This window comes from Pelobates fuscus, chromosome 5, assembly GCF_036172605.1.
Source record: "Pelobates fuscus isolate aPelFus1 chromosome 5, aPelFus1.pri, whole genome shotgun sequence".
Taxonomy (NCBI): Eukaryota; Metazoa; Chordata; class Amphibia; order Anura; family Pelobatidae; genus Pelobates; species Pelobates fuscus.
Genome location: NC_086321.1, coordinates 340,709,823 through 340,734,407, shown reverse-complemented (window position 1 = coordinate 340,734,407; position 24,585 = coordinate 340,709,823). Strand labels below are relative to the sequence as shown.

The following is a 24,585-nucleotide window of genomic DNA, read 5'->3' as shown; positions in this document are numbered from 1 at the left end:
TACACTGTTCACACTCTCTCTCCTGTCCCTCTGTCAGGATGTTGCAAGTGCACATGTGTAAAACTGTCAGACATGCCCAATGCACTCTTCCAGCATTCCTATGGATAGGACACTCATTGGTTGGATCAGTGCCCCCACCCCAAATGTTGGCCTGGGAGGGCGTCCAGGACAGCCAGAGTTAGCTGCCCCTGTGAGGTGACAGTGACTCTGGATGTTCGGTCGTCTCCTGTGGGTTCCGCTTTTCTGCCACTGTGGGGGGTGTCTTGGGAGGTAATCCCCATTGATTTGTAGGAGGTGAGTCTGCCATTTTGAGAGGGGTGGCAGGGTAACAGGCTCCCGCAGTTTCAGCTGTCTGCTGGATAGGTGGGTTAGCTTAGTGTGGACTGGGATGACCCCCATCAGTCCAAGGGTGGGGGGGGGGGGGGGAATGCTTCCCAGCTGCTGCTTGTGAGCCCGGAGAGCAGCCGTCTCTCCGTAACTCAGCTTTGTGTAGGCCACAAGCCTCAGTTCGTCAATCCATCTGTGTTGGGGCTTGGGAAAGGTACCGTCTTGTGCAGCAACCTCTCCTGTGTTCGATTAAAGGGACACTCCAGGTTTCCAGACCACTTCTGCCCATTGGAGTGGTCTGGGTGCCAACTCCCACTACCCTTAACCCTGCAAGTGTAATTATTGCAGTTTTCATAAACTGCAATGATTACCATGCAGGGTTAACTCCTCCTCTAGTGGCTGTCTATTAGACAGCCACTAGAGGGCACTTCCTGCTTCATAACACAGGTTTTCTGTGCTAGAGCATTGCTGGACGTCCTCACGCTGTGTGAGGACCTCCAGCATTGCTAAAATCCCCATAGGAAAGCATTAAAATTATTTTCAATGCTTTCCTATGGAGAGGTCTAATGCGCGTGCGCGGCATAGCCGCGCATGTGCATTAGGTCCCCCCGCCGGTGGGCGTGATCGGTCTCTCCCGCCGGATGATGTGGTGACGGGGAGGAGAGTGGGCAGACCCAGAAGCAGCGTCGAGGGACATCGGTGGGGTCTCAGGTAAGTCACTGAAGGGGCTTTGACCCCTTAGCAACCGGGAATGGGAGGTGGGAGGGAGAGGGCACCTGCAGTGCCAGGAAAACGATTAAAGTATTGTTGTATCCATTGTTTTAACTGATTGTTATTTTGAGATTATTCTAAAAAGTATTCCTTTAGTTTCCATTCAGGTCTTTTCCATGTAAATTGATCTTTTAAATCCATATAGATCATATTATGGTCAGACCAAGAAATCTCTAAACTTTGGGCTTTTTTAACTCTTTGTTCGCTATTGAAGTCGGTCAAAATATAGTCAATTCTTGAATAAGCAAATAATCAGACTCTGTGAATATCTCGATGGATAACTTTTATCAAAATAGGTGAAGAACCATTTTATTAGATCAAGGTTATGCAGCCTTTGTTACTTAATTATTAGGATGAGTGTAAATGTTTGATTGTTTCCCAGGGAATTATGTCGAAAATATGCTTATTAACATAGGTGAAAACAAAAACAAATATAGGAGCGACAGATACCCTTGTGGTTGCCATGGAGTTTTGATATCTAATGCCAAAATATGAAAAAACAATGCCAAAATACATTAAGGCAGAACACAAGGAATGCCACTACTTAGATCTGGTTTAAAACCTGCAATGAAAAAGTACATTTTTTTAAAAGTATTTTTAAATGTATCAAGAATGGGCTGCCAGTTACAATCAAGGGTGATAATATAAGATGGCAGGGCCACTAATTAAAAAGTTGTGGTCTCCTTTTTTAAACCTACAAGTACATTGTATGCAAGTCTGCTCAATTTTGATACACCGTTAGGCAAGTAATTAAAGAGATATAAAAAGTTTAATATTCAGTTTAAAGAAAAATGTTTTAACTGGCTGTATGTTTTTCCTCAAGTTGTACCATGTCACCCACACCTCTAGGAAGTAGACCATAAGGATGGCCAAGAATTTTGCTAATTCGATACTGTGAATTGCTGTGTTCCTGTGCAATAGCATATAAAAGGATTCATGTTATGTTAAATATTTTTTTTAATCTGACCTTGCATGATTTAATTTTCCAAGCTAAAATGTATTTTCATTTTTATTTATTTATTTTTGCTGTTGCCCACATGCACTTATTTTCTTTTTTAAAGAGGGTTTTGAGGGTGATGACAGAATAAATGTGACTAGGTGATGACAATGCAAATGCTTGCTAAAATCCGCCATTAATATGTCATGCTTTACAGTGTGAGACAGAACGAACAAAGGAAAAACTGACTGAAACAATCATTAATATGACACATTTTTAGAAACACGGCTCTATCACAAATAAAGTATACCAACTAGCATCACATGATCCCATTAAAAATAGAAGAGATCCTTTGGGATAAACCAAGAAAAATAAAACAAAAAAGGTTTAGATATTAGATTAGGTGTAGATATCTTCTTTATCAACATCCACACTATCCATATGCATAAAGGTGTTAAGAGAGATAAAGGTCAATAATAACTGCGCTACAGCCAAAGCTGATTGCAAGAGTAACTTAATGAATGGCAAAGTTGATTTGTTCATGAAAAATCTTGAGCAAGGGCCTTGACTGATATGTGTGAATCTGTATAATTCATTGATAATGTAACAGTTGTAACTGATCCAATGTTTCTGCATTTCTCGGGCAAAAAATGCCAGCAGTAAAACTTCAAAGTATCTGTTTTTTCCATCTGTAATAAATTTATGGAATAGATAATGATCTCTTTAATTGTGCATCTTCAATTGCCATAACCAAGTGAACTGCAATCAGTCGTCCAAAGGAAATAGTAAATCTATATTATCTATATTTACCTGTTAAATATTTTAGTTTACTTTCAAGTGATGGTAAAAGGCCATAATCACATAAGCAAGGTGCCACTGATTCAGATGGAAAAAAACCTACCTAAATTATTTTTCTGACAAATGCAGCATATATGGATGCAAAACAGGTAAAACTAAGTGTACATGTGCAGGAAAGGCCAGGTGGTTGCCATGCAAATTTGTTCTATGGAAGCTGCATTGTGAAATCTCAAATAGGTAGCCACTGCTGTAGTTGAATGCACAGTAATCTTTCCGAGTCATGGATTTAAAAAAATACAAAATAAATAAATAAAAATTACTCTTAAGTAAATATACCCCAAATAGAAATTTGCATCCATTGAATTATGCATTTTTTTCATTGGAGTTATATCTAGAAACACCTTGCAAAACGGAGAATTCTATGCAAGGCAGGTGATCTGGGCAATTGCTGCCTCTTGAGTACAGTGCAAATAAGCTAACCAAATCAGGAAGTAACAGGACCTGTTTGCTTAAAAAGCCAGGGAGGGTAGAACCAGTATAATTTATAAAAGTGTTAATTTCTATTGAAATTTGCACTATTTCCAAAAAAAACAAGGGCACACTTGCTACCAATAATAAATGAAAAAATGTTGGCTTTATGCAAAGAAAATTCAAAGTGCACAAAATCACACTGTGTTATGGTAAAACTAAGTGGTACTCTACACCTGTGTGGAATCCCCTTAACCCACAAACCCTTAACCCACAAACAAACAAAATAAAAACATACAGACAATAGGTGGAGCATCTCACTAGTACAATATTGTCTGTATGAAAACGTATTAGAATATATATAAATATCACTCACAAAATTATAGCCAGTATTTCCTATGTAACGTACACACAGAGTGAAAACCCACCAGAATAAATAGAGACAGAAAGAAGGTCCCTAAACCGGTCCTTTGGGTGGTGGGATAATAGAATAAAGGTGGCCGGATTATAGAATAAACTTCAAGGAATGTCAGAACAAGCCACGGTTAAGGGAAGCCTACAAGAGACAAAAGTCGAGTCATGGGAGCTAGAAATACACAAGTACAAGTAACAAAGCCGAGTCAGGGGAGCCAGAAAACAGAAAATTTGAGCGAAAGCCGGGTCAAAACCAATATATACCAAAAGGACAAATGAACGTGCTATAGGGACACTAGTAACCACAACAGGGCACTGTGCTTTGGGCAGACAGATTCTATATGGTTGGGGCATGGTTACCATAGCCACACCACCAAAAGGTGTTTAGAGCTCTTCTGACATTTGATGCTGGCACGCGTGCGCCGTGTCACAAAAAGAAGGCGGGCGCACAGCGGCCGGCATCAACGAGGCTTACTATAGCATTATGCAGCGTGGGGGGGCGGTGGTTCAGCCGGATCGGAATGCCGGCTGATCGGCGGACCATGAGGGTAAGTACAGAGGGGCTGACAAACCGACTGAGCAAAGGATATATAGGCTTAACAAATGGAGGCTGATGGAGTCACAATTTGAGACATTATATATCTCTGCAACCTCCATCAATAACCTGTGCAGCATGATGTATTTGAATTTGTTTCCCTTGAAAACACCTCCACATGCTCTTACAGAATAGTCAGCACATTGTATGGCAGTCTTCTGGGAAATAAGCCAGTGGGTCAGTCTAGACCCGGAGCGTATTTTGTTTGTGGGCCACCGGCCCAAGCTTAAACTGACAGAGTGCTGGGATAGCAAAGGCCCTGCACAATTCATGTTTGCTGTCTCCTTCTGAAGTATATCGCTAACAGGCATTCTATCATAGTTCCAACTCTTTGTAATCAGCAATAAAAATGTGCTGTAAAGCTACAGCCCACAGTCTCTGTATGTTATCGATCAAGGATACAATTTCTCACTTCCCTTCCATGCCCTGCTATCCTCTATACATTGATTGGGGGAAAGAAAAGTTAAATATTTATTTTATTCATTTTCATATCCAATAAATACTTGGAGGCTGCTCCTTTAAATAATAATATGAATCTTGCACAACTCCTATGTGGGCTCTTTGTTAGAAAAAGGTTAAAGATGACTTACTTTGGGGGGGCGGAGCCAGCTCTCGGCATGAACGGTCGCACACTCACTGCTCTCCGACGACCGCAGCCCAAAACGTCCCAAAATCGACCGCAAAAGACACTCCACCAGACAGCGGACAGCCTGCTAACACTCCTCCATAGATGGGGAGAAAAACTAAAAAAACGCGCCCGGTTCACGGACGATATAGGCGACTTACTGAGGAGACCTCATGGTGCGGCGGCACCCAACATGGCGGCCGACTATGAAGATTATTCTGAGAGCTCGGATGACACATCCCTTCACTGCCCTGAGACACTGGGCTACAAGGGACCTCCCAAACCTAAGCAACAGCCGATGGGTTCTCCAGTCATCACGGAGATACTTACCTCTCTTTTGACCGACCTACGCCAGTCGCTCTCCACGGAGATCTCCCAGGTAAGGTAGGATGTTAAGGGGTTCACTGATCGCCTCTCAGCAGTGGTGCAATCCACTCAGACACAGACAGCACAAATAACAGAGCTACAGAATCAGGTCAAAGACCTCTCCCCACATCACACTTACCCACCAACTAGCAGCTATGGAAGACAAAAGGAGGTGGAAGCATATTAAAATCAGAGGCCTTTCAGACGCAATATCCCCGGCCGAGCTTCCCCATCTTCTAAGACGGCTCTTCACAGCCCTCCTGTCCCCTAAACAAGCTAAAGGGGTGCAGCTGGATGGCATGTTCCGCCTGCCCAAACCACCACAACTCACAAGCTCAGCAACAAGTGACCTCCTGGTCAAATTTCAAAATGGGCAAGACAAAGCTGCTTTAATGGGCGCCATCAAAGGGAAGAATCCATACCACTTTGAAGACATGGACTTAACGTTTTACTCTGATCTCTCGCGCACAACCTTGCAATGGCGTAAATCTCTCCGACCACTTACAGCGGCATTGACAGGTAAGGGAGTGAAGTATCGCTGGGGACCATCACACATACTCCTCATCCAACACCAAGGCAAGGAATATAAAGCAACAGACGTCGCGGAGATGGACACTGTCTTGACAGATATGGGAATCCTACCCTCTTCGACCACTACTGCTTGGGATCCAGCCAAGATTACCCCATTTGTTCCAGCATCCAGGGGAACACCTGCAGTGAAGATCCCCTGAACCGGGACTTTTGTGTTGTTTATATATTGCTTTCTGTTCTTATGTTCCCCCTCTTATCTACGCTACCGTAACATAAATGTTGATTACAGGGCACAGGCCCCTATGGTTGTATAACCCAGAGCTTCCTGCACACACATAGCAGGATTGCTACACGGCGGCTATTTACCGCCGAACCGGGCAGACCCTGGACTAGTTGGCTCCTTTAACTACCCAACCCCCCCAGCTCCACCCCAACTACTTCACAACGTGGTCACTAACTAGGAGCTGCACAAATACCTCATCAGGTTACGCGTCAGCATCCTCCATTAACCCCTCTCACATACGACAACCTAGGCTATGCACAGCCCTCACCTTTCACACTACCATACGACGACCCACATGGCCTACAAATGGAGTTTCCATATGCCCCACAACAAAGGTGTATCGACATGCTCCCTTAGAGAGCAGGGTCCCAACTCAACCTTGAAGCATGCGACACATAAGCGCACACCTTGCCCTCAATTACAGGCTTATTCCAGGCCACAAGCACATACGCCAAAACTAACCCTACGGCCAGAACGGAAACTGCTCTTTTTCTACAATGCCTTCTGTTGTTAAATTCCGTAAATTCTCTTCTATTTTTTTTTTTTTTAATTGTGCCGTCGCTCAAAATGCCATGCTATTGTTATACTCTATTGTTAATAAGCTTGCTATAGCTGTCGTGGCTATTCAAGCATGTTAATGCGTGCACAACAAAAAAAAAAGAATAAAAAAAAAAAAAAAAGAATGTATATTTATTCAAAATAAATATATATTTATTTGTGCCATTAAAAAAAAATAAAAAAAAAATTGCTGACTTACTTCACATAACATCTTCTGAATATATTTCAGTCTCTCTTTCGTGGGCAGCAGCAATGTGCACCTCTTAAATAACAAGCCTGTGACAAAACAAACTCTGCATTAACTGAATACAACACATGTTTTATGTGAGCACAGATTTATAAAATAAAATTTGCATTTGCAGAACTTTTTCATTTGTTTCACTGCACTAATACTTTAATGCGTTTTACACCATGACAGACAGACATACACACTCACCATAACAGAAATACACATACACTCACCATAACAGAAATATACACACACACCATGACAGACAGACACACACACAAATACTATGACAGACAGACATACACTCACACTGACAGACTCACCATGACACAGACCCACATACACTGACACAGACTCACACTGTATTGCTTGTTTTAATACCTGTGGGGCCCAGCTGGCGATTGTGGAGGCGGGCGACAAGCTGGGGGATTCTAGAGACAGCTGGGGCATTGTGCAGGCGGCTGCGGGATTGTGGAGGCGGGCAGCATGCTGGGGAATTCTAGAGACAGGCGGCATGCAGGGCAATTGTGAAGGCAGGAGTCAAGCTGGGTGGTCATGGAGGCGGGCGGCTGGGTCTGTGGTTTATGTTTCCAGGCGGCGAGGGAGCTGTGATGTCCCTGCTCTGCTCCCCGCACGCCGCTTAGTGAGGCTGGGGCTATGCCATCATATTCCGGCCCTGGCCTCACTAAGCGGCGCTTAAGGGAGCAGGGACATCACAACTCCCTCACCACCCAGCCACATAATGCCTCCACGACTCCCTAGCATGCCGCCTGCCTCCACAATCCACCAGCTTGCCGTATACATCCAAAATTCCCCAGCTTGCCGTCTGCCTCCAAAATTGCCCATTCGGCCACCCGCTTCAGAGGTAACAGGCTCACATATCCCTGGCATATGAGATTTGTCGAGGCCTGACGTAGGCATTGTCACTACCTGTTTGTAGATCTCTATCTTCAGCCAGGTTGTGACTTAAAAGCTGCTCACTTGGCTACTATACAAATGCTCTACTTCACGATACACAGTCGCTAACGCTTTTCAAGATCTCTATTGTTATAATGTTACTGGCTGTAATTTTGCTGGCAATATGTAAATGAACATGGAAATCGTGATTGTACAAAGTTATGATGGTACGCACTGTTATCTTGTTATGTACGCATTATTTTTGTTATCCTGTCTCGGAATAAATAAATAATAAAAAAACAAAAAAGCTGCTCACTTGGTGCTGTTGGTGCCGAGACTATTAGTGCATACTTTTGATAGGAAGTATTATTGACATGAGGAGTTTGGCTATGGAGGCAGGCTTACGGTAAAGGATTCTGCAAAACTTTTTTTGTGCACATTTTTTAAATTAATTTTCAGTCTATAAAAATATGTAAAATAATCACTGAGGTTTGCCTGCAATACCTACCCAAAACTTTATATACTGTATGTACTGTAGGGAGCAGTGGTTACAAATGAGAAACATTGCAACTGAAATTCCAAAGTAAAGTAGGACAAACTCATGTCCTGGATGATTCATTATTTGTCATAAATTAGAAAACAGTTTTCAGTCACACTTACAACTCAAACTACACTCGTTTCATTACAGTAAATGACCACTGTAGTGCCAGGACAACAAACTTGTTTTCCTGACACTATAGGATCTTTAGGTCCCCCCCACCCTCAGGGTCCCACTCCCGCAAGGCTGGAGGGGGAGGAAGGGGTTAATCACTTACCTTTCTCCAGCGCCGGGCTTCCTCGGTGCTGGGGAAATCTCTTCCCTCTTCCGACGTCAGCGGCGAATATGCATGCGTGGCAAGAGCCGCGCACGCATTCAATCAGTCCATAGGAAAGAATTTCTCAATGCTTTCCTATGGACGTCAGCGTCTTCTCACTGTGATTTTCACAGTGAGAAGTGCGGAAGCGCCTCTAGCACCTGTATGTGTATCTTTGTGTGTTTGTATGTGTATGTGAAACATAGAATGTGACGGCAGATAAGAACCATTCGGCCCATCTAGTCTGCCCATTTTTCTAAAAAAAACTTCCATTAGTCCCTGGCCTTATCTTATATCTAGGATAGTCTTCTGCCTATCCCACGCATGCTTAAACTCCTTTACTGTGTTAACCTCTACCACTTCAGCTGGAAGGCTGTTCCACGCATTCACTACCTTTTCCTTAAAATAATACTTCCTGATATTATTTTTAAACCTTTGCCTCTCTTATTTAAGACTATGTCCTTTTGTTGTAGTAGTTTTTCTTCTTTATAATAGTCTCCTCCTTTACTGTGTTGATTCCCTATTTGTATTTAAATGTTTCTATTATATCCCCCCTGTCTCGTCTTTCCTCCAAACTATACATGTTAAGTTCCTTTAACCTTTCCTTGTAAGTTTTATCTTGCAATCCATGAACCGGTTTAGTAGCCCTTCTCTGAACTCTCTCTTTAGTATCAATATCTTTCTGGAGATACGGTCTCCAGTACTGCGTACAATACTCCAAGTAAGGTCTCACCAGTGTTCTGTACAATGGCATGAGGGGTATTTCTACTGCAAATACCTCTCCCAATACAACCAAGCATTCTGCTAGCATTTCCTGCTGCTCTATTACATTGTCTGCCTACCTTTAACCCCTTAAGGACACATGACATGTGTGACATTTCATAATTCCCTTTTATTCCAGAAGTTTGGTCCTTAAGGGGTTAAAGCGGCACTGTCATGCCGAACTTACCTTTCTTTAATCGATTCCTCTTCTCTCCCTCTCTCAGGATCCGTTCTTCATTTCTTCCTGTCTGCTCTAGTTTTCTTTAAAAACATAAGACAAAGTAGGGACTATTTGCCTTATGGAGTTTTCCTACGCCTGACCATCTCTGACCAGCGGAGGAGCAAAGTGTGCTTCATTTCCTAAGGTCAGAGAAATCTTCCCACAATTCTAAGCTTTCCTCCTTGTTCCCGCGATGCTTCCTATCACTTTTCCTGAACGTCCTGTCACTTAGACAGAACGCCGGCGAAACTGACGAATTGCATCCTAACAGTGGGGGCTATTAAACTGCCGTCCAAGTGAGGGCTATTAAACTAAAGGGGGGACCTAGAGCCCCACGGCCCCCACCCCTGAGTGGCGGGTGGGGGCCCTAAAGGATAATGAGGCGGACACCTATTGCCCTCCCCCCCAAACACCCACCCCTGAGCGGTGGGTGGGGGCCAGAAATAACAATAAGAGAGGGCCGGAGCTATTGTCCCCCCCTCCGGCCCCCACCTCTGAACAATGGGTGGAGATCCTAAAGAATAATGTGGAGGGGGGACCTATTGTCCTCCCCGCTGGCCCCCACCCCTGAGCGGTGGGTGGGGGCCATAAATAACAATAAAGGGGGGGAACCTATTGTCCTCAGACCCAGGCCCCCACTCCTACCCCTTAAACCATAAAAATAGTGAGGGGGTAATAAAAGAACTAACTACCTGTAAAAAAAAAATAAAATTTACCATTTGATGTCTTCTTTTTTCTAAAATCTTCATTTTGCAGCCCCCAAAATACCCGTCGAACTTGTAAGTGTGCACGGCACAGATTGAGTCAGTCTCTTCATTTACCCATCAGGTGGGAGGCGGTGGGTGACTAGGGGCTTGGGGACCCCTAGCCACCTGGGGGGGGGCATTTTTATGTAGGGCCTCCACCCACTGCTCAGGGATGTGGGCTGGGGGGGGGGGTTGACCCCCTATTGTTATTTATGGCCCCAACCCACCGCTCAGGGGTGGGGGCCAGGGAGGAGGAAAATAGGTCCCTCCCTTATTGTTATTTATGGACCCCACCCACCACTCAGGCGTGGGGGCCGGGGGGGAGGACAATAGCCCCCCCCCTCATTATACTCTAGGGCAGGGATAGGCAACCTTCGGCACTTTAGATGTTGTGGACTACATCCCCCATAATGCTCTTACACCCATAATGCTGGCAAAGCATCATGGAAGGTGTAGTCCAAAACATCTGGAGTGCCGAAGGTTGCCTATGCCTGCTCTAGGGCCTCCACCCGTCACTCAAGGGTGGGGGAGGACAATAGGTCACAATAGGTCCCCCCGTTATTGTTATTTATGGCCCCCACCCACCGCTCAGGGGGCCATAAATAACAATACGGGGGGGACCTTTTGTTTCCCCCCCCCCCGGCCCCCACCTCTGAACAGTGGGTGGGGGCCCTAAAGCATAATAGGGAGGGGGGACCTATTTTAGGGTTAGAGGGGTAGGTAGGGGATTATTTTTTATTTGGGTGGGGGGGGGGGCTGACTAGGGGCTTGGGGACCCCTAGTCACCTTAGGGAGGGGGCTTTGGGGGAGGACAATAGGTCCCTCCCCCCTTATTGTTATTTATAGCCCCCACCTGCCGCTCAGGGGTGGGGGCTGGGCGAGGACAATAGGTCCCCCCTCTTATAGTTATTTATGGCCCCCACCCACCATTCAGGGGTGGGGGCTGGGGGGAGGACAATAGGTCCCGCCCCCTCATTATCCCTTAGGGCCCCCACCTGCCGCTCAGGGGTGGGCGCCGGGGGGAGAACAATAGTTCTCCCCTATATTGTTATTTAGGGCCCCCACCCGCCGCTACGGGGTGGAGGTAGGTGGGAGGACAATAGGTCCCTCCCCCTCATTATCCTTTAGGGCCCCCACCCGCCGCTAAGGGGTGGGGGTATGTGGGAGGACAATAGGTCCCTCCCCCTCATTATCCTTTAGGGCCCCCCCACCGCTCGGGGTGGGGGCCGGGGGGAGGACAATAGGTCCCCCCCCTTCTTGTTATTTAGGCCCCCCGCCGCTCAAGGGTGGGGGCCGGGGGAAGTACTAGGGTTTTGTTTTTGTTTTTTTAAAACAGTGAGCAGCCACAGGCCCCCATAGAGTGAGGGAGGACATGGGGGGCTTAGGAAGTGGATATTTAGTGTTTGTTTGTTCATCTGACATTACTATTCATTCGTCTTTCTGACGATGTGTCTTCATCTACCCACACAAAGATGGCAGCGCTCAGGACCTTGGTCGAGGCAGAAAATAAAGATAAAAAAGTAGGTAATATGGGGGACCTAGAGGCAGACTAGGGGGTCAATTAGATCTAGTGGAGTCTGGATGGGGGTTAAAAAAAAAAATGGGATTCGGCCATGACAGTGCTGCTTTAAGTCATCAGAAATTATCACCCCTAAATCCCTTTCCTCAGATGTTGAGGTTAGGACTCTGTAATTCTGTACTCTGCCCTTGGGTTTGTATGTCCAAGATGCATTACCTTGCACTTATCCACATTCAATTTCAGTTGCCACAACTCTGACTATTTTTCTAGTTTACCTAAATCATTTGCCATTTGGCTTATCCCTTCTGTAACATCAACCCTGTTACATATCTTAGTATCATCAGCAAAAATACATACCTTACCATCAAGACCTTCTGCAGTATCACTAATAAAAATAATAAAGAGAATGGGTCCAAGTACAGATCCCTGAGGTTCCCAACTGGTGACGGCTGCCAGGTGAAACGTGCGTAGAGTGCACACTCTGGCCTTCCTTAGAGCTGGTGGTTTTTTCACTTGATTTTTCATAATTTAGCCAAACTTGCACGCCCCTGCTCTGGACTCCATTTAGACTTTTTATAGACTTAGTTTATCTTAGATACTAAGTTTAGGAACTGCTACTATATTGAACTGCTACTATAGTAAGTTTGACTCATTTGAAACAACTGTATCTTATAAGCAGGGACTAGTAAATCATTTTTGGCTAACTTAAAACTATTGCAGGGACCATGCGACACACGCACCCTTCTTGGGATCCTAAGCAAGCAGATTCAGGCGTTTCACTGAGCTGTTTTTTTTTTTTTTCTTACATTACAGTTACATCGGTACCACCTAGCTCAGAACTACACTTTAACTGTTACTTTATTTAGTTCTACCCGCTTTTTAATATGGGTTACCCACAGGGGGGAGCGTGTGTCGGCTGTTAAATACATAGGGACTAGCATATCATTATGACTAACTCTTTACTAGTACAAGGACCATCCAACTCACATACCCTTCCAGTGATCCTATATACAGACAGACAGTTTTCTGCTGTTTACACCCCCAGCTAGTCCACAGTCTATACCAAACGATAATTTTGGGACTACAGTCTGGGAGTACTGGTTTATATTATACACTGGTTTACGCTTATTTATTTTTTGTGCATACATGCTTTCAGTGGACCTCCAGCCCACTTGGTGTAGTACAATTTTACCACACCATTAACTGACAGCATGTTGGCATTAGGACCTTTGGAAGATAGTTTATTATACAGCTGCACACTATCTGCACCATAATATTTGGTCCTTTTATGCCACTTTTTCCATAACACTGGGTAACTCTATTCCCATATAAATCACATGTACTGGCATTTCAGATTTCAGCCCTTAGTAATTTTCGATTCATCTGGACTACCTTGACTAAGAATTTCCAGTTACATGGGTCTTATCTTACCAATGACAAGACATTTTAATTGTGTTGTATTCTTTAGTTCCATTTCTTTCTTGTTTTCATGGTGTATGGTTATGTTTTTTTCTTTTGCATTGATACTCTAGAGTACTCCATCGCTGTATTTCCACATACAATTGTTAGACAGTATTTTATCAATTCCAATAAAGATTATATTTTAACAATCACATGTGTTTCATAATATCTTTTGTTTCCATATCTATATTTGTTTGTGTGTGTATCTCTGTCAGTGTTTGTATATGTATGTGTGTCAGTGTCTTTATCTGTATGCGTGCCAATATGTGTATCTGTTTGTGTGTCAGTGTTTGTATTTGTGTGACTGCGCCTCTGTATGTGTGTTACTGTTTGTATATGTGTGTCTATGTATCTGCATTAGTGATGTACCGAACTGTCCGCCGGCGGACAGTTCCCGGCGAAATTAGCTTGTTCGCGTTCGCCGCGGCGGGCGGACACATGCGCAGTTCGATCCGCCCCCTATTCGTCATCATTGGGCAAACTTTGACCCTGTGCCTCTCGGTCAGCAGACACATTACAGCCAATCAGCAGCACTCCCTCCCTTCCACACCCTCCAACCTCCCTCCCAGCATCCATTTTCGATTCATTCGGAAGATGCATGCTTAGTGAGAGGAGGGAAAGTTTAGCTGCTGCTGATTACATAGGGAAATTGATAGCTAGGCTAGGGTATTCAGTGTCCACTACAATCCTGAAGGACTCATCTGATCTCTGCTGTAAGGACAGCCAGGGGTGTATCTATCACGAGGCAAACAAGGCATTTGCCTTGGGCGGCACTTGTCAATGGGGCGGCAAAATGCCTTGTTTGCCTAGTGAGAGATACATATTTCAGCTTTAGATAAAAGCTGTAAGAAGAAAAAAAAAAACGATCACTCCGACGCCCCCTCGCACTTGCCACTCTCTCTCTGCTCTGCTCTGTCCCTGCTTCCTGATTAATGTCTGTTGCCATGGAGAGCAGAGAGCCAGCCGACCTCCCACGAGAAGCAGCATGCACCCCTTCAGAGCCTCCTTCTATTCTAGCCAGGCAGCACATGCGGTCCGTGGAGGAGGAGTGCAGACATGCTGTCTGAATAGTGGAGCTCCGCTGAGCTGTGACAGGGAGAAACCGGGAAAAGCTGCAGTCTGTGGGGTTTTTTTTTTACTCTGCAGTGTGGGTGAGTAATTTAAATTTAACATGTGAATGTCTTTTTTTTATTTTAACAGCACTAAATCCCCCATATGTATGGCACTGTTTAAAGAACAAACCCCTTATTCCAAAAACATGTATTTTATAAGTATTTTGTAGTAATGCAATTTTTTCCCCCTATTATTATTAATTGTATTATTATAGAATTATAATAAAATGTAATTTATAATTATTATATATTATTTTTTTTATTATTATTATTACTACTTTTTTTTTTTTTAAAGGTAAATTGACTGTCCTCAAAAGTCACAATAGGTTCTCGCCTGATTGTCCCCATAAGTACCCCCTGGCCTGCACAAATTTAGTCAGGACATCCAGACATGCTATGTCTGTTGAATTTTCACTCTCGCTATATCTGTTGATTTTCACTGACGCTACGCCTGTTGGCCGATTTTCACTGACGCTACGCCTGTTGGCCGATTTTCACTGACGCTACGCCTGTTGGCCGATTTTCACTGACGCTACGCCTGTTGGCCGATTTTCACTGACGCTACGCCTCTTGGCCGATTTTCACTGACGCTACGCCTCTTGGCCGATTTTCACTGACGCTACGCCTCTTGGCCGATTTTCACTGACGCTACGCCTCTTGGCCGATTTTCACTGACGCTACGCCTGTTGGCTGATTTTCACTGACGCTACGCCTGTTGGCTTTCACTGACGCTACGCCTGTTGATTTTCACTGACGCTACGCCTGTTGATTTTCACTGACGCTACGCCTGTTGATTTTCACTGACGCTACGCCTGTTGATTTTCACTGACGCTACGCCTGTTGATTTTCACTGACGCTACGCCTGTTGATTTTCACTGACGCTACGCCTGTTGATTTTCACTGACGGTACGCCTGTCGATTTTCACTGACGGTACGCCTGTCGATTTTCACTGACGGTACGCCTGTTGATTTTCACTGACGGTACGTCTGTTGATTTGAACTGATTAAGGGGGTGCCCGAGTTTAGTCTCGCCTAGGGCAGCAAAAAACCAAGATACACCACTGAGGACAGCACCCCAAAAAGCCCTTTTTAGGGCTAGAACATCAGGCTGCTTTTTTTTTTTTTTTTTCCTGTGTAATGTAATTGCAGGTGCCTGCCTGCCAGCCTGTGTGTCAGGCTCACAGCATATACTGTGCCCACTTGCCCAGTGCCACCACTCATATCTGTTTTAACAATCGGTTAAGCTTTACATTTAAAATAAATATTTTTTTTTCACTGTAATAGAAGAGCAGTTGCCTGCCTGCCAGCTTCTGTGTGAGGTTGGATGCCTTGCCCATTTGCACAGTCAGTGCCACCACTCATATCTGTTTTAACAATCGGTTAAGCTTTAGATTTAAAATAAATAATTTTTTTTCACTGTAATAGAAGAGCAGTTAGTTGTCTGCAAGCATCTGGGTGTCAGGCCTACTTCAGCGTGTGCCCTGCACAACCCTGCCAGCGTGCTTTGACAGTTGCCAATCATATCTGCTGTCTCTTTAGCGTGCTTTTACAAAGAAAAAAGGTTTCCAGTGTAAGCTAATAGCAGCCAGTCAGTGTCCTTCAAGCGGCTCTGTCAGGCCTTCCTTCAGCGTGTGCCCTGCACAACCCTGCCAGCGTACTTTGACAGTTGCCAATCATATCTGGTGTCTCTATAGCGTGCTTTTACAAAGAAAAAAGGTTTCCAGTGTAAGCTAATAGCAGCCAGTCAGTGTCCTTCAAGCGGCTCTGTCAGGCCTTCCTTCAGCGTGTGCCCTGCACAACCCTGCCAGCGTGCTTTGACAGTTGCCAATCATATCTGGTGTCTCTTTAGCGTGCTTTTACAAAGAAAAAAGGTTTCCAGTGTAAGCTAATAGCAGCCAGTCAGTGTCCTTCAAGCGGCTCTGTCAGGCCTTCCTTCAGCGTGTGCCCTGCACAACCCTGCCAGCGTGCTTTGACAGTTGCCAATCATATCTGGTGTCTCTTTAGCGTGCTTTTACAAAGAAAAAAGGTTTCCAGTGTAAGCTAATAGCAGCCAGTCAGTGTCCTTCAAGCGGCTCTGTCAGGCCTTCCTTCAGCGTGTGCCCTGCACAACCCTGCCAGCGTGCTTTGACAGTTGCCAATCATATCTGGTGTCTCTTTAGCGTGCTTTTACAAAGAAAAAAGGTTTCCAGTGTAAGCTAATAGCAGCCAGTCAGTGTCCTTCAAGCGGCTCTGTCAGGCCTTCCTTCAGCGTGTGCCCTGCACAACACTGCCAGCGTGCTTTGACAGTTGCCAATCATATCTGGTGTCTCTTTAGCGTGCTTTTACAAAGAAAAAAGGTTTCCAGTGTAAGCTAATAGCAGCCAGTCAGTGTCCTTCAAGCGGCTCTGTCAGGCCTTCCTTCAGCGTGTGCCCTGCACAACCCTGCCAGCGTGCTTTGACAGTTGCCAATCATATCTGCTGTCTCTTTAGCGTGCTTTTACAAAGAAAAAAGGTTTCCAGTGTAAGCTAATAGCAGCCAGTCAGTGTCCTTCAAGCGGCTCTGTCAGGCCTTCCTTCAGCGTGTGCCCTGCACAACCCTGCCAGCGTGCTTTGACAGTTGCCAATCATATCTGCTGTCTCTTTAGCGTGCTTTTACAAAGAAAAAAGGTTTCCAGTGTAAGCTAATAGCAGCCAGTCAGTGTCCTTCAAGCGGCTCTGTCAGGCCTTCCTTCAGCGTGTGCCCTGCACAACCCTGCCAGCGTGCTTTGACAGTTGCCAATCATATCTGGTGTCTCTTTAGCGTGCTTTTACAAAGAAAAAAGGTTTCCAGTGTAAGCTAATAGCAGCCAGTCAGTGTCCTTCAAGCGGCTCTGTCAGGCCTTCCTTCAGCGTGTGCCCTGCACAACCCTGCAAGCGTGCTTTGACAGTTGCCAATCATATCTGGTGTCTCTTTAGCGTGCTTTTACAAAGAAAAAAGGTTTCCAGTGTAAGCTAATAGCAGCCAGTCAGTGTCCTTCAAGCGGCTCTGTCAGGCCTTCCATCAGCGTGTGCCCTGCACAACCCTGCCAGCGTGCTTTGACAGTTGCCAATCATATCTGGTGTCTCTTTAGCGTGCTTTTACAAAGAAAAAAGGTTTCCAGTGTAAGCTAATAGCAGCCAGTCAGTGTCCTTCAAGCGGCTCTGTCAGGCCTTCCTTCAGCGTGTGCCCTGCACAACCCTGCCAGCGTGCTTCGACAGTTGCCAATCATATTTGCTGTCTCTTTAGCGTGCTTTTACAAAGAAAAAAGGTTTCCAGTGTAAGCTAATAGCAGCCAGTCAGTGTCCTTCAAGCGGCTCTGTCAGGCCTTCCATCAGCGTGTGCCCTGCACAACCCTGCCAGCGTGCTTTGACAGTTGCCAATCATATCTGGTGTCTCTTTAGCGTGCTTTTACAAAGAAAAAAGGTTTCCAGTGTAAGCTAATAGCAGCCAGTCAGTGTCCTTCAAGCGGCTCTGTCAGGCCTTCCATCAGCGTGTGCCCTGCACAACCCTGCCAGCGTGCTTTGACAGTTGCCAATCATATCTGGTGTCTCTTTAGCGTGCTTTTAGAAAGAAAAAAGGTTTCCAGTGTAAGCTAATAGCAGCCAGTCAGTGTCCTTCAAGCGGCTCTGTCAGGCCTTCCATCAGCGTGTGCCCTGCACAACCCTGCCAGCGTGCTTTGACAGTTGCCAATCATATCTGGTGTCTCTTTAGCGTGCTTTTACAAAGAAAAAAGGTTTCCAGTGTAAGCTAATAGCAGCCAGTCAGTGTCCTTCAAGCGGCTCTGTCAGGCCTTCCTTCAGCGTGTGCCCTGCACAACCCTGCCAGCGTGCTTTGACAGTTGCCAATCATATCTGGTGTCTCTTTAGCGTGCTTTTACAAAGAAAAAAGTTTTCCAGTGTAAGCTAATAGCAGCCAGTCAGTGTCCTTCAAGCGGCTCTGTCAGGCCTTCTATCAGCGTGTGCCCTGCACAACCCTGCCAGCGTGCTTTGACAGTTGCCAATCATATCTGGTGTCTCTTTAGCGTGCTTTTACAAAGAAAAAAGGTTTCCAGTGTAAGCTAATAGCAGCCAGTCAGTGTCCTTCAAGCGGCTCTGTCAGGCCTTCCTTCAGCGTGTGCCCTGCACAACCCTGTCAGCGTGCTTTGACAGTTGCCAATCATATCTGGTGTCTCTTTAGCGTGCTTTTACAAAGAAAAAAGGTTTCCAGTGTAAGCTAATAGCAGCCAGTCAGTGTCCTTCAAGCGGCTCTGTCAGGCCTTCCTTCAGCGTGTGCCCTGCACAACCCTGCCAGCGTACTTTGACAGTTGCCACTCATATCTGGTGTCTCTATAGCGTGCTTTTAAAACCAAAACTTTGTTTCCACTGTAATAGAAGAGCAGTTGCCTGCCTGCCAGCTTCTGTGTGAGTTTCACAGTGGATACTGTGCCCTCTTGCCCAGTGCCACCACTCATATCTGTTTTTACAATAGCTTAAGCTTTAGATTTAAAATAAATAATTTTTTTCACTGTAATAGAAGAGCAGTTAGTTGTCTGCAAGCGTCTGGGTGTCAGGCCTACTTCAGCGTGTGCTCTGCAGACCTGTGCCAGTGTGCTTTGACAGTTGCCACTCATATCTTGTGTCTCTATAGCGTGCTTTTACAACCAAAATTTGTTTTTCACTGTTATAGATTGAATAGCAGTTACTTGTCTTCAAGCGGGTGTCTCAGGCCTACAGTGTGTGCTCTGCAGAACTGTTACAGTTCACATTGCCAATCATATCTGGTCTCACAGTAGCTTGCACGCATAGTACCACTAATCCCCCAAAAAATGACAGGCAGAGGCAGGCCACCCCGCAGGGGCCGTCGTGGTCGTGGTGCTGTGATTCCCTTTTGCCCTAGAATAATGCCCAGTTTTCAGAAGCCACGTACCCTGAACTTGAAAAGTTCTGAGGACATAGTTGACTGGCTAACACAGGACACCCAATCTTGTGCAGCCTCCACTCGGAACCTTGACGCACCATCCTCCTCCAGCTTAGCTTCAGGCACCTCTCAAGATAGCACTCACCCGCCTGCCGCCACCACCAAAACTAGCACCACAGCCGCTTTACTTGGTATGTCAGAGGAGTTATTCACACACCCGTTTGAAGAAATGAGTGATGCACAACCATTATTGCTAGAGGATGTAGATAACAGGGATATGTCTCAGGCAGGCAGCATTAAACACATGGAGGTACGGTGTGATGATGATGATGTTGTACCCGCTGCTGCTTCCTTTTCTGAATTGTCAGATACAAGCGAAGCGGTTGATGATGACGATGCGTCCATGGATGTCACGTGGGTGCCCGCTAGAAGAGAAGAAGAACAGGGCGAAAGTTCAGATGGGGAGACAGAGAGGAGGAGGAGGAGACCAGTTGGAAGCGGGGGGGGGTCGTCGCAAGGAGCTAGTGGCACAGTCAGACAGCATGCATCGGCACCCGGGGTCAGCCCGACAGCACGCCAATCAACGCATGCTGTGTCCACCACCAGAATGCCGTCATTGCAGAGCTCAGCAGTGTGGCATTTTTTTTGTGTGTCTGCCTCTGACAACAGCGATGCCATTTGCAACCTGTGCCAAAGGAAACTGAGTCGTGGGAGGTCCAACACCCACCTAGGTACAACTGCTTTGCGTAGGCACATGATCTCACATCACAAACGCCTATGGGATCAACACATGAGTACAAGCAGCACGCCTACTCTAAGCCGCCATCCTCCTCCTGGTCCAGCATCTTCAGCCACGTCAACCACTGCTGTCCTTCTTGCCCCCTCTCAACCATCCACCACTCCGTCTCCCGCCTTGAGCAGTTCCCGCTCATCTGCCCACAGTCATGTGTCTGTCAAGGACATGTTTGAGCGTAAGAAGCCAATGTCACCAAGTCACCCCCTTGCCCAGCGTCTGACAGCTGGCTTGTCCGAACTATTAGCCCGCCAGCTTTTACCATACAATCTGGTTGAGTCTGAGGCGTTCAAAAAATTTGTAGCTATTGGGACACCGCAGTGGAAGGTACCCGGCCGAAATTTCTTTTCACAAAAGGCAATCCCCAACTTGTACTCGATTGTGCAAAAGGAAGTCATGGCATGTCTGGCACACAGTGTTGGGGCAAGGGTCCATCTGACCACTGATACCTGGTCTGCAAAGCATGGTCAGGGCAGGTATATCACCTACACTGCGCATTGGGTAAACCTGCTGACGGCTGACAAGCAAGGAATGCGTGGCATTGCAGAGGAGTTGGTGACACCGCCACGAATTGCAGGCAGTCCTGCTGCCACCTCCTCTACTCCTCCTACTCCATCCTCTTCCATAACCTCCTCGGCTGAGTCCTCTTGTGCCGCTGCTTCTTGCTCCACATCAACGGCACCCCCCCCAGCTCCCCAGGTACTATTCGACATCCCGGATACGGTAGTGTCACGCCGTCTTGGGTTTGACTTGCTTGAAAGCAGAGAGTCACACCGGACAAGCACTCCTGTCCGCCCTGAACGCACAGGTGGAAAAGTGGCTGACTCCGCAGCAACTGGATATCGGCAAAGTGGTGTGTGACAACGGAAAAAATTTGATAGCGGCATTGAAGTTGGGCAAGTTGACACATGTGCCGTGCATGGCACATGTGTGTCATCTGATCGTACAATGCTTTGTGCATAAGTACATAGGCTTACAGGACGTCCTGAAGCAGGCCAGGAAGGTGTGTGGCCATTTCAGGCGTTCCTACACGGCCATGGCTCACTTTGCCGATATCCAGCGGCGAAACAACATGCCTATTTGTATGACCGGGGTGCTAGGACAGCCTCTGGGGAGCTGGGAATTTTTTTGCCACGTTACTGGACGCTCATGCGCAATGCCTGTAGGCTCATGCGTCCTTTTGAGGAGGTGACAAACCTAGTCAGTGGCACCGAAGGCACCATCAGCGACATCATACCATTTGTTTTCTTCATGGAGCGTGCCCTGCGAAGAGTGCTGGATCAGGCTGTAGATGAGCGTGAAGAGGAAGAGGAAGAGGAAGAGTTGTGGTCACCATCACCACCAGAAACAGCCTTATCAGCATCGCTTGCTGGACCTGCGGCAACGCTGGAAGAGGATAGTGAGGAAGAGGAGTCAGAGGAGGATTGTAGCTTTGAGGAGGAGGCGGAGGAGCAAGACCAAACACAACAGGCATCCCAGGGTGCTCGTTGTCACCTATCTGGTACCCGTGGTGTTGTACGTGGCTGGGGGGAAGAACATACCTTCAATGACATCAGTGAGGAGGAGGAACGGGAAATGAGTAGTTCGGCATCCAACCATGTGCAAATGGGGTCTTTCATGCTGTCCTGCCTGTTGAGGGACCCTCGTATAAAAAGGCTGAAGGAGAACAACCTGTACTGGGTGTCCACGCTACTAAACCCCCGGTATAAGCAGAAAGTGGCGGAAATGTTACCCAATTACAACAAGTCGGAAAGGATGCAGCATTTGCAAAATAAATTAAAAAGTATGCTTTACACAGCGTATAAGGGTGATGTCACAGCACAACGGGAATCTAACAGGGGGAGAGGTGGAAGTCATCCTCCTCCTCCTCCTCCCACGACCACGCCGGCAAGGACAGGACGCTTTAAAGACGTGTTGTTGATGGAGGACATGCGGACCTTTTTAAGTCCTATGCATCGCCACAGCCCTTCGGGATCCACCCTCAGAGAGCGACTCGACCGACAGGTAGCAGACTACCTCGCCTTAACTGCAGATATCGACACTCTGAGGAGCGATGAACCACTTGACTACTGGGTGTGCAGGCTTGACCTGTGGCCTGAGCTATCCCAATTTGCGATAGAACTTCTGGCCTGCCCCGCTTCAAGTGTCCTGTCAGAAAGGACCTTCAGTGCAGCAGGAGGTATTGTCACTGAGAAGAGAAGTCGCCTAGGTCAAAAAAGTCTAGATTACCTCACTTTTATTAAGATGAATGAGGGATGGATCCCGAAGGGACTGACACTGGGCGATACATTCGATTAAAAAAGGCCTGATGAGATGAGCTGCCTTGGGCTAAAAATTGTCCACACGCTGCTGTATTTTAGCTCTGAATGACGTTTGACTTGCGTGACTTATCCGCCACCAACTAGGGTTCAAGCCGCCATGTTTTAGGGCACTTTCTGCCTGTGAAACAAACATCAATTTTTCTGGACGCTGCTACAGCAGCGGCTGCAACAATACCACATTTTTCAGGCATGTGTACATGCCTAATTTTTAGGCCCACTGGTGCAAGTGGACTGATTACAATTACAGGGCCTCTAAAGAGTCCTGTATTGTTATTTGTCGTCACTACCTTCCCGCGTCGGGAGTGGGTCATTTGCGCCCCTGCTGCCTTCCTTGCATGTGGTAGCTGTTTGTCAGGGATTTGTCAATCCATATCTGCCAAGTGACCCTATGTAGGGGTAACAGTCCCTATTCTGCTCTGTGTCAGTGTGTATCATGGTCTCTGTGGACAAGGAACAGTCTCTATTCTGCTCTGTGTCAGTGTGTATCAGGGGTTTTGAGGACAGGTGTCAATCCATATCTGCCAAGTGACCCTATGTAGGGGGAACAGTCTCTATTCTGCTCTGTGTCAGTGTGTATCAGGGGTTTTGAGGACAGGTGTCAATCCATATCTGCCAAGTGACCCTATGTAGGGGGAACAGTCTCTATTCTGCTCTGTGTCAGTGTGTATCAGGGCTGGGCTTTGAGGACAGGTGTCAATGTTAGGTGATGTCTGCCCTTTATGGATTAAAAGCAGACTCTGCATCAACTGTGCAATTTTCCATGGGAGTTTTGCCATGGATCCCCCTCTGGCATGCCACAGTCCAGGTGTTAGTCCCCTTGAAACAACTTTTCCATCACTATTGTGGCCAGAAAGAGTCCCTGTTGTTTTTAAAATTCGCCTGCCCATTGAAGTCAATGGCGGTTCGCGCGGGTTCGCGACAACACTAATCTGCATGTGTCAGTATATATGTCTGTATCTGCATGTGTGTTTTTTTGTATCTGTGTACCTAGATGTGTGTCAGTGTTTGCTTCTGTGTGTGTGTATCTGTATCTGTTTGTCTGTGTATTTTCATGTGTCAGTGTGTGTATCTGTATCTATGTGCTTGTTTGTGTGTTACAGACCAAGGGTAACCCGACCAGTTACCTCCGCTAATTCTCTTCCTTTGGGAACCCTTACAACAAGGATGCATCCATTAATCCCCCGCCCCCCCCCCCCCTCCAGTAACTTGAAAAAAAAATAGTTCTAGAGGTTATCACACTGACTGAAGTTTATTTTGTTACACATGGTTTTACAGACACAGGCCCCTACATGTGGTCTCCAACACAAAACAACAGGGGTTTCAATCCCAAGAAGCTGAAGGGGGAGGGAGGAATTAAGGACAAAAACATCTAGGTTAAACTGGGCTGGAAGTGTCTCTGTGGCAACATCCTGCTGTGACATGAAAAGGGAGGAGGAAGGGGGAGAGATACAGACAGACTATGCAATCACAAAAGGAAGGGGGAGGGGCACAGAACAATCAATTTCACTTACTCTACTTTACAGAGCTGCTGCATATACAGGCACAATACACGAAAGGCATAGAAAATACATGTGGACACACAGAGGGATCACACGATACAAGGGGAAAAGACGCAAATAAGCAGTGTGCATGATACTCAGTGACGGCAGTACGTCACATTGTGCATGTCTGTGATCTGCATGTGTCAGTGTTTTGTCTGTCTATGTATCTGTGGGTCTGTATCTGTATGCATGTCAGTGTTTGTATGTGTGTAAGTGTGTGTGTCCGTATGTCTGTGTATCATTGCATTTGTGTTGTGTGTACATCTGAATGTGTGTCAATGTTTTTACCTCTGTGTGTCAGTGTTTGTATATGTGTGTCTGTGCATCTGCATGTGTGTTAGTGTTTATTTCTGTGTGTCTGCATGTGTTAGTTTTTTGATTTATGTATATTAGCAAGTGTGTAAGTGTGTGTCTGTGTATCTGCACTGTCTATACTACAGAGGAGTAGCAGGGATAGCCTGGAGAAGCAAAAGAGGCCTGGGCAGAGGAGGAACAGGGAGAGCTTGGGTCAGAAGAGGAGAAAGTAGAACCTGGGGGAGAAATGGAGCAGGTAGACCTTGGGA

The 24,585-nt window shown here is 46.2% G+C and overlaps 1 protein-coding gene across 1 annotated transcript in view; it reads right to left on the bottom strand.

The window, feature by feature from the left end:
• Nucleotides 1-24,585, bottom strand: part of FBXO47 (F-box protein 47) — a 212,200-nt gene that overhangs the window by 83,942 nt on the left and 103,673 nt on the right. Inside the window, exon 4 of the mRNA XM_063456603.1 lies at nucleotides 6,873-6,949. Coding sequence (XP_063312673.1) covers nucleotides 6,873-6,949 — 77 coding nt within the window. The remainder of the gene's footprint in view (nucleotides 1-6,872; nucleotides 6,950-24,585) is intronic.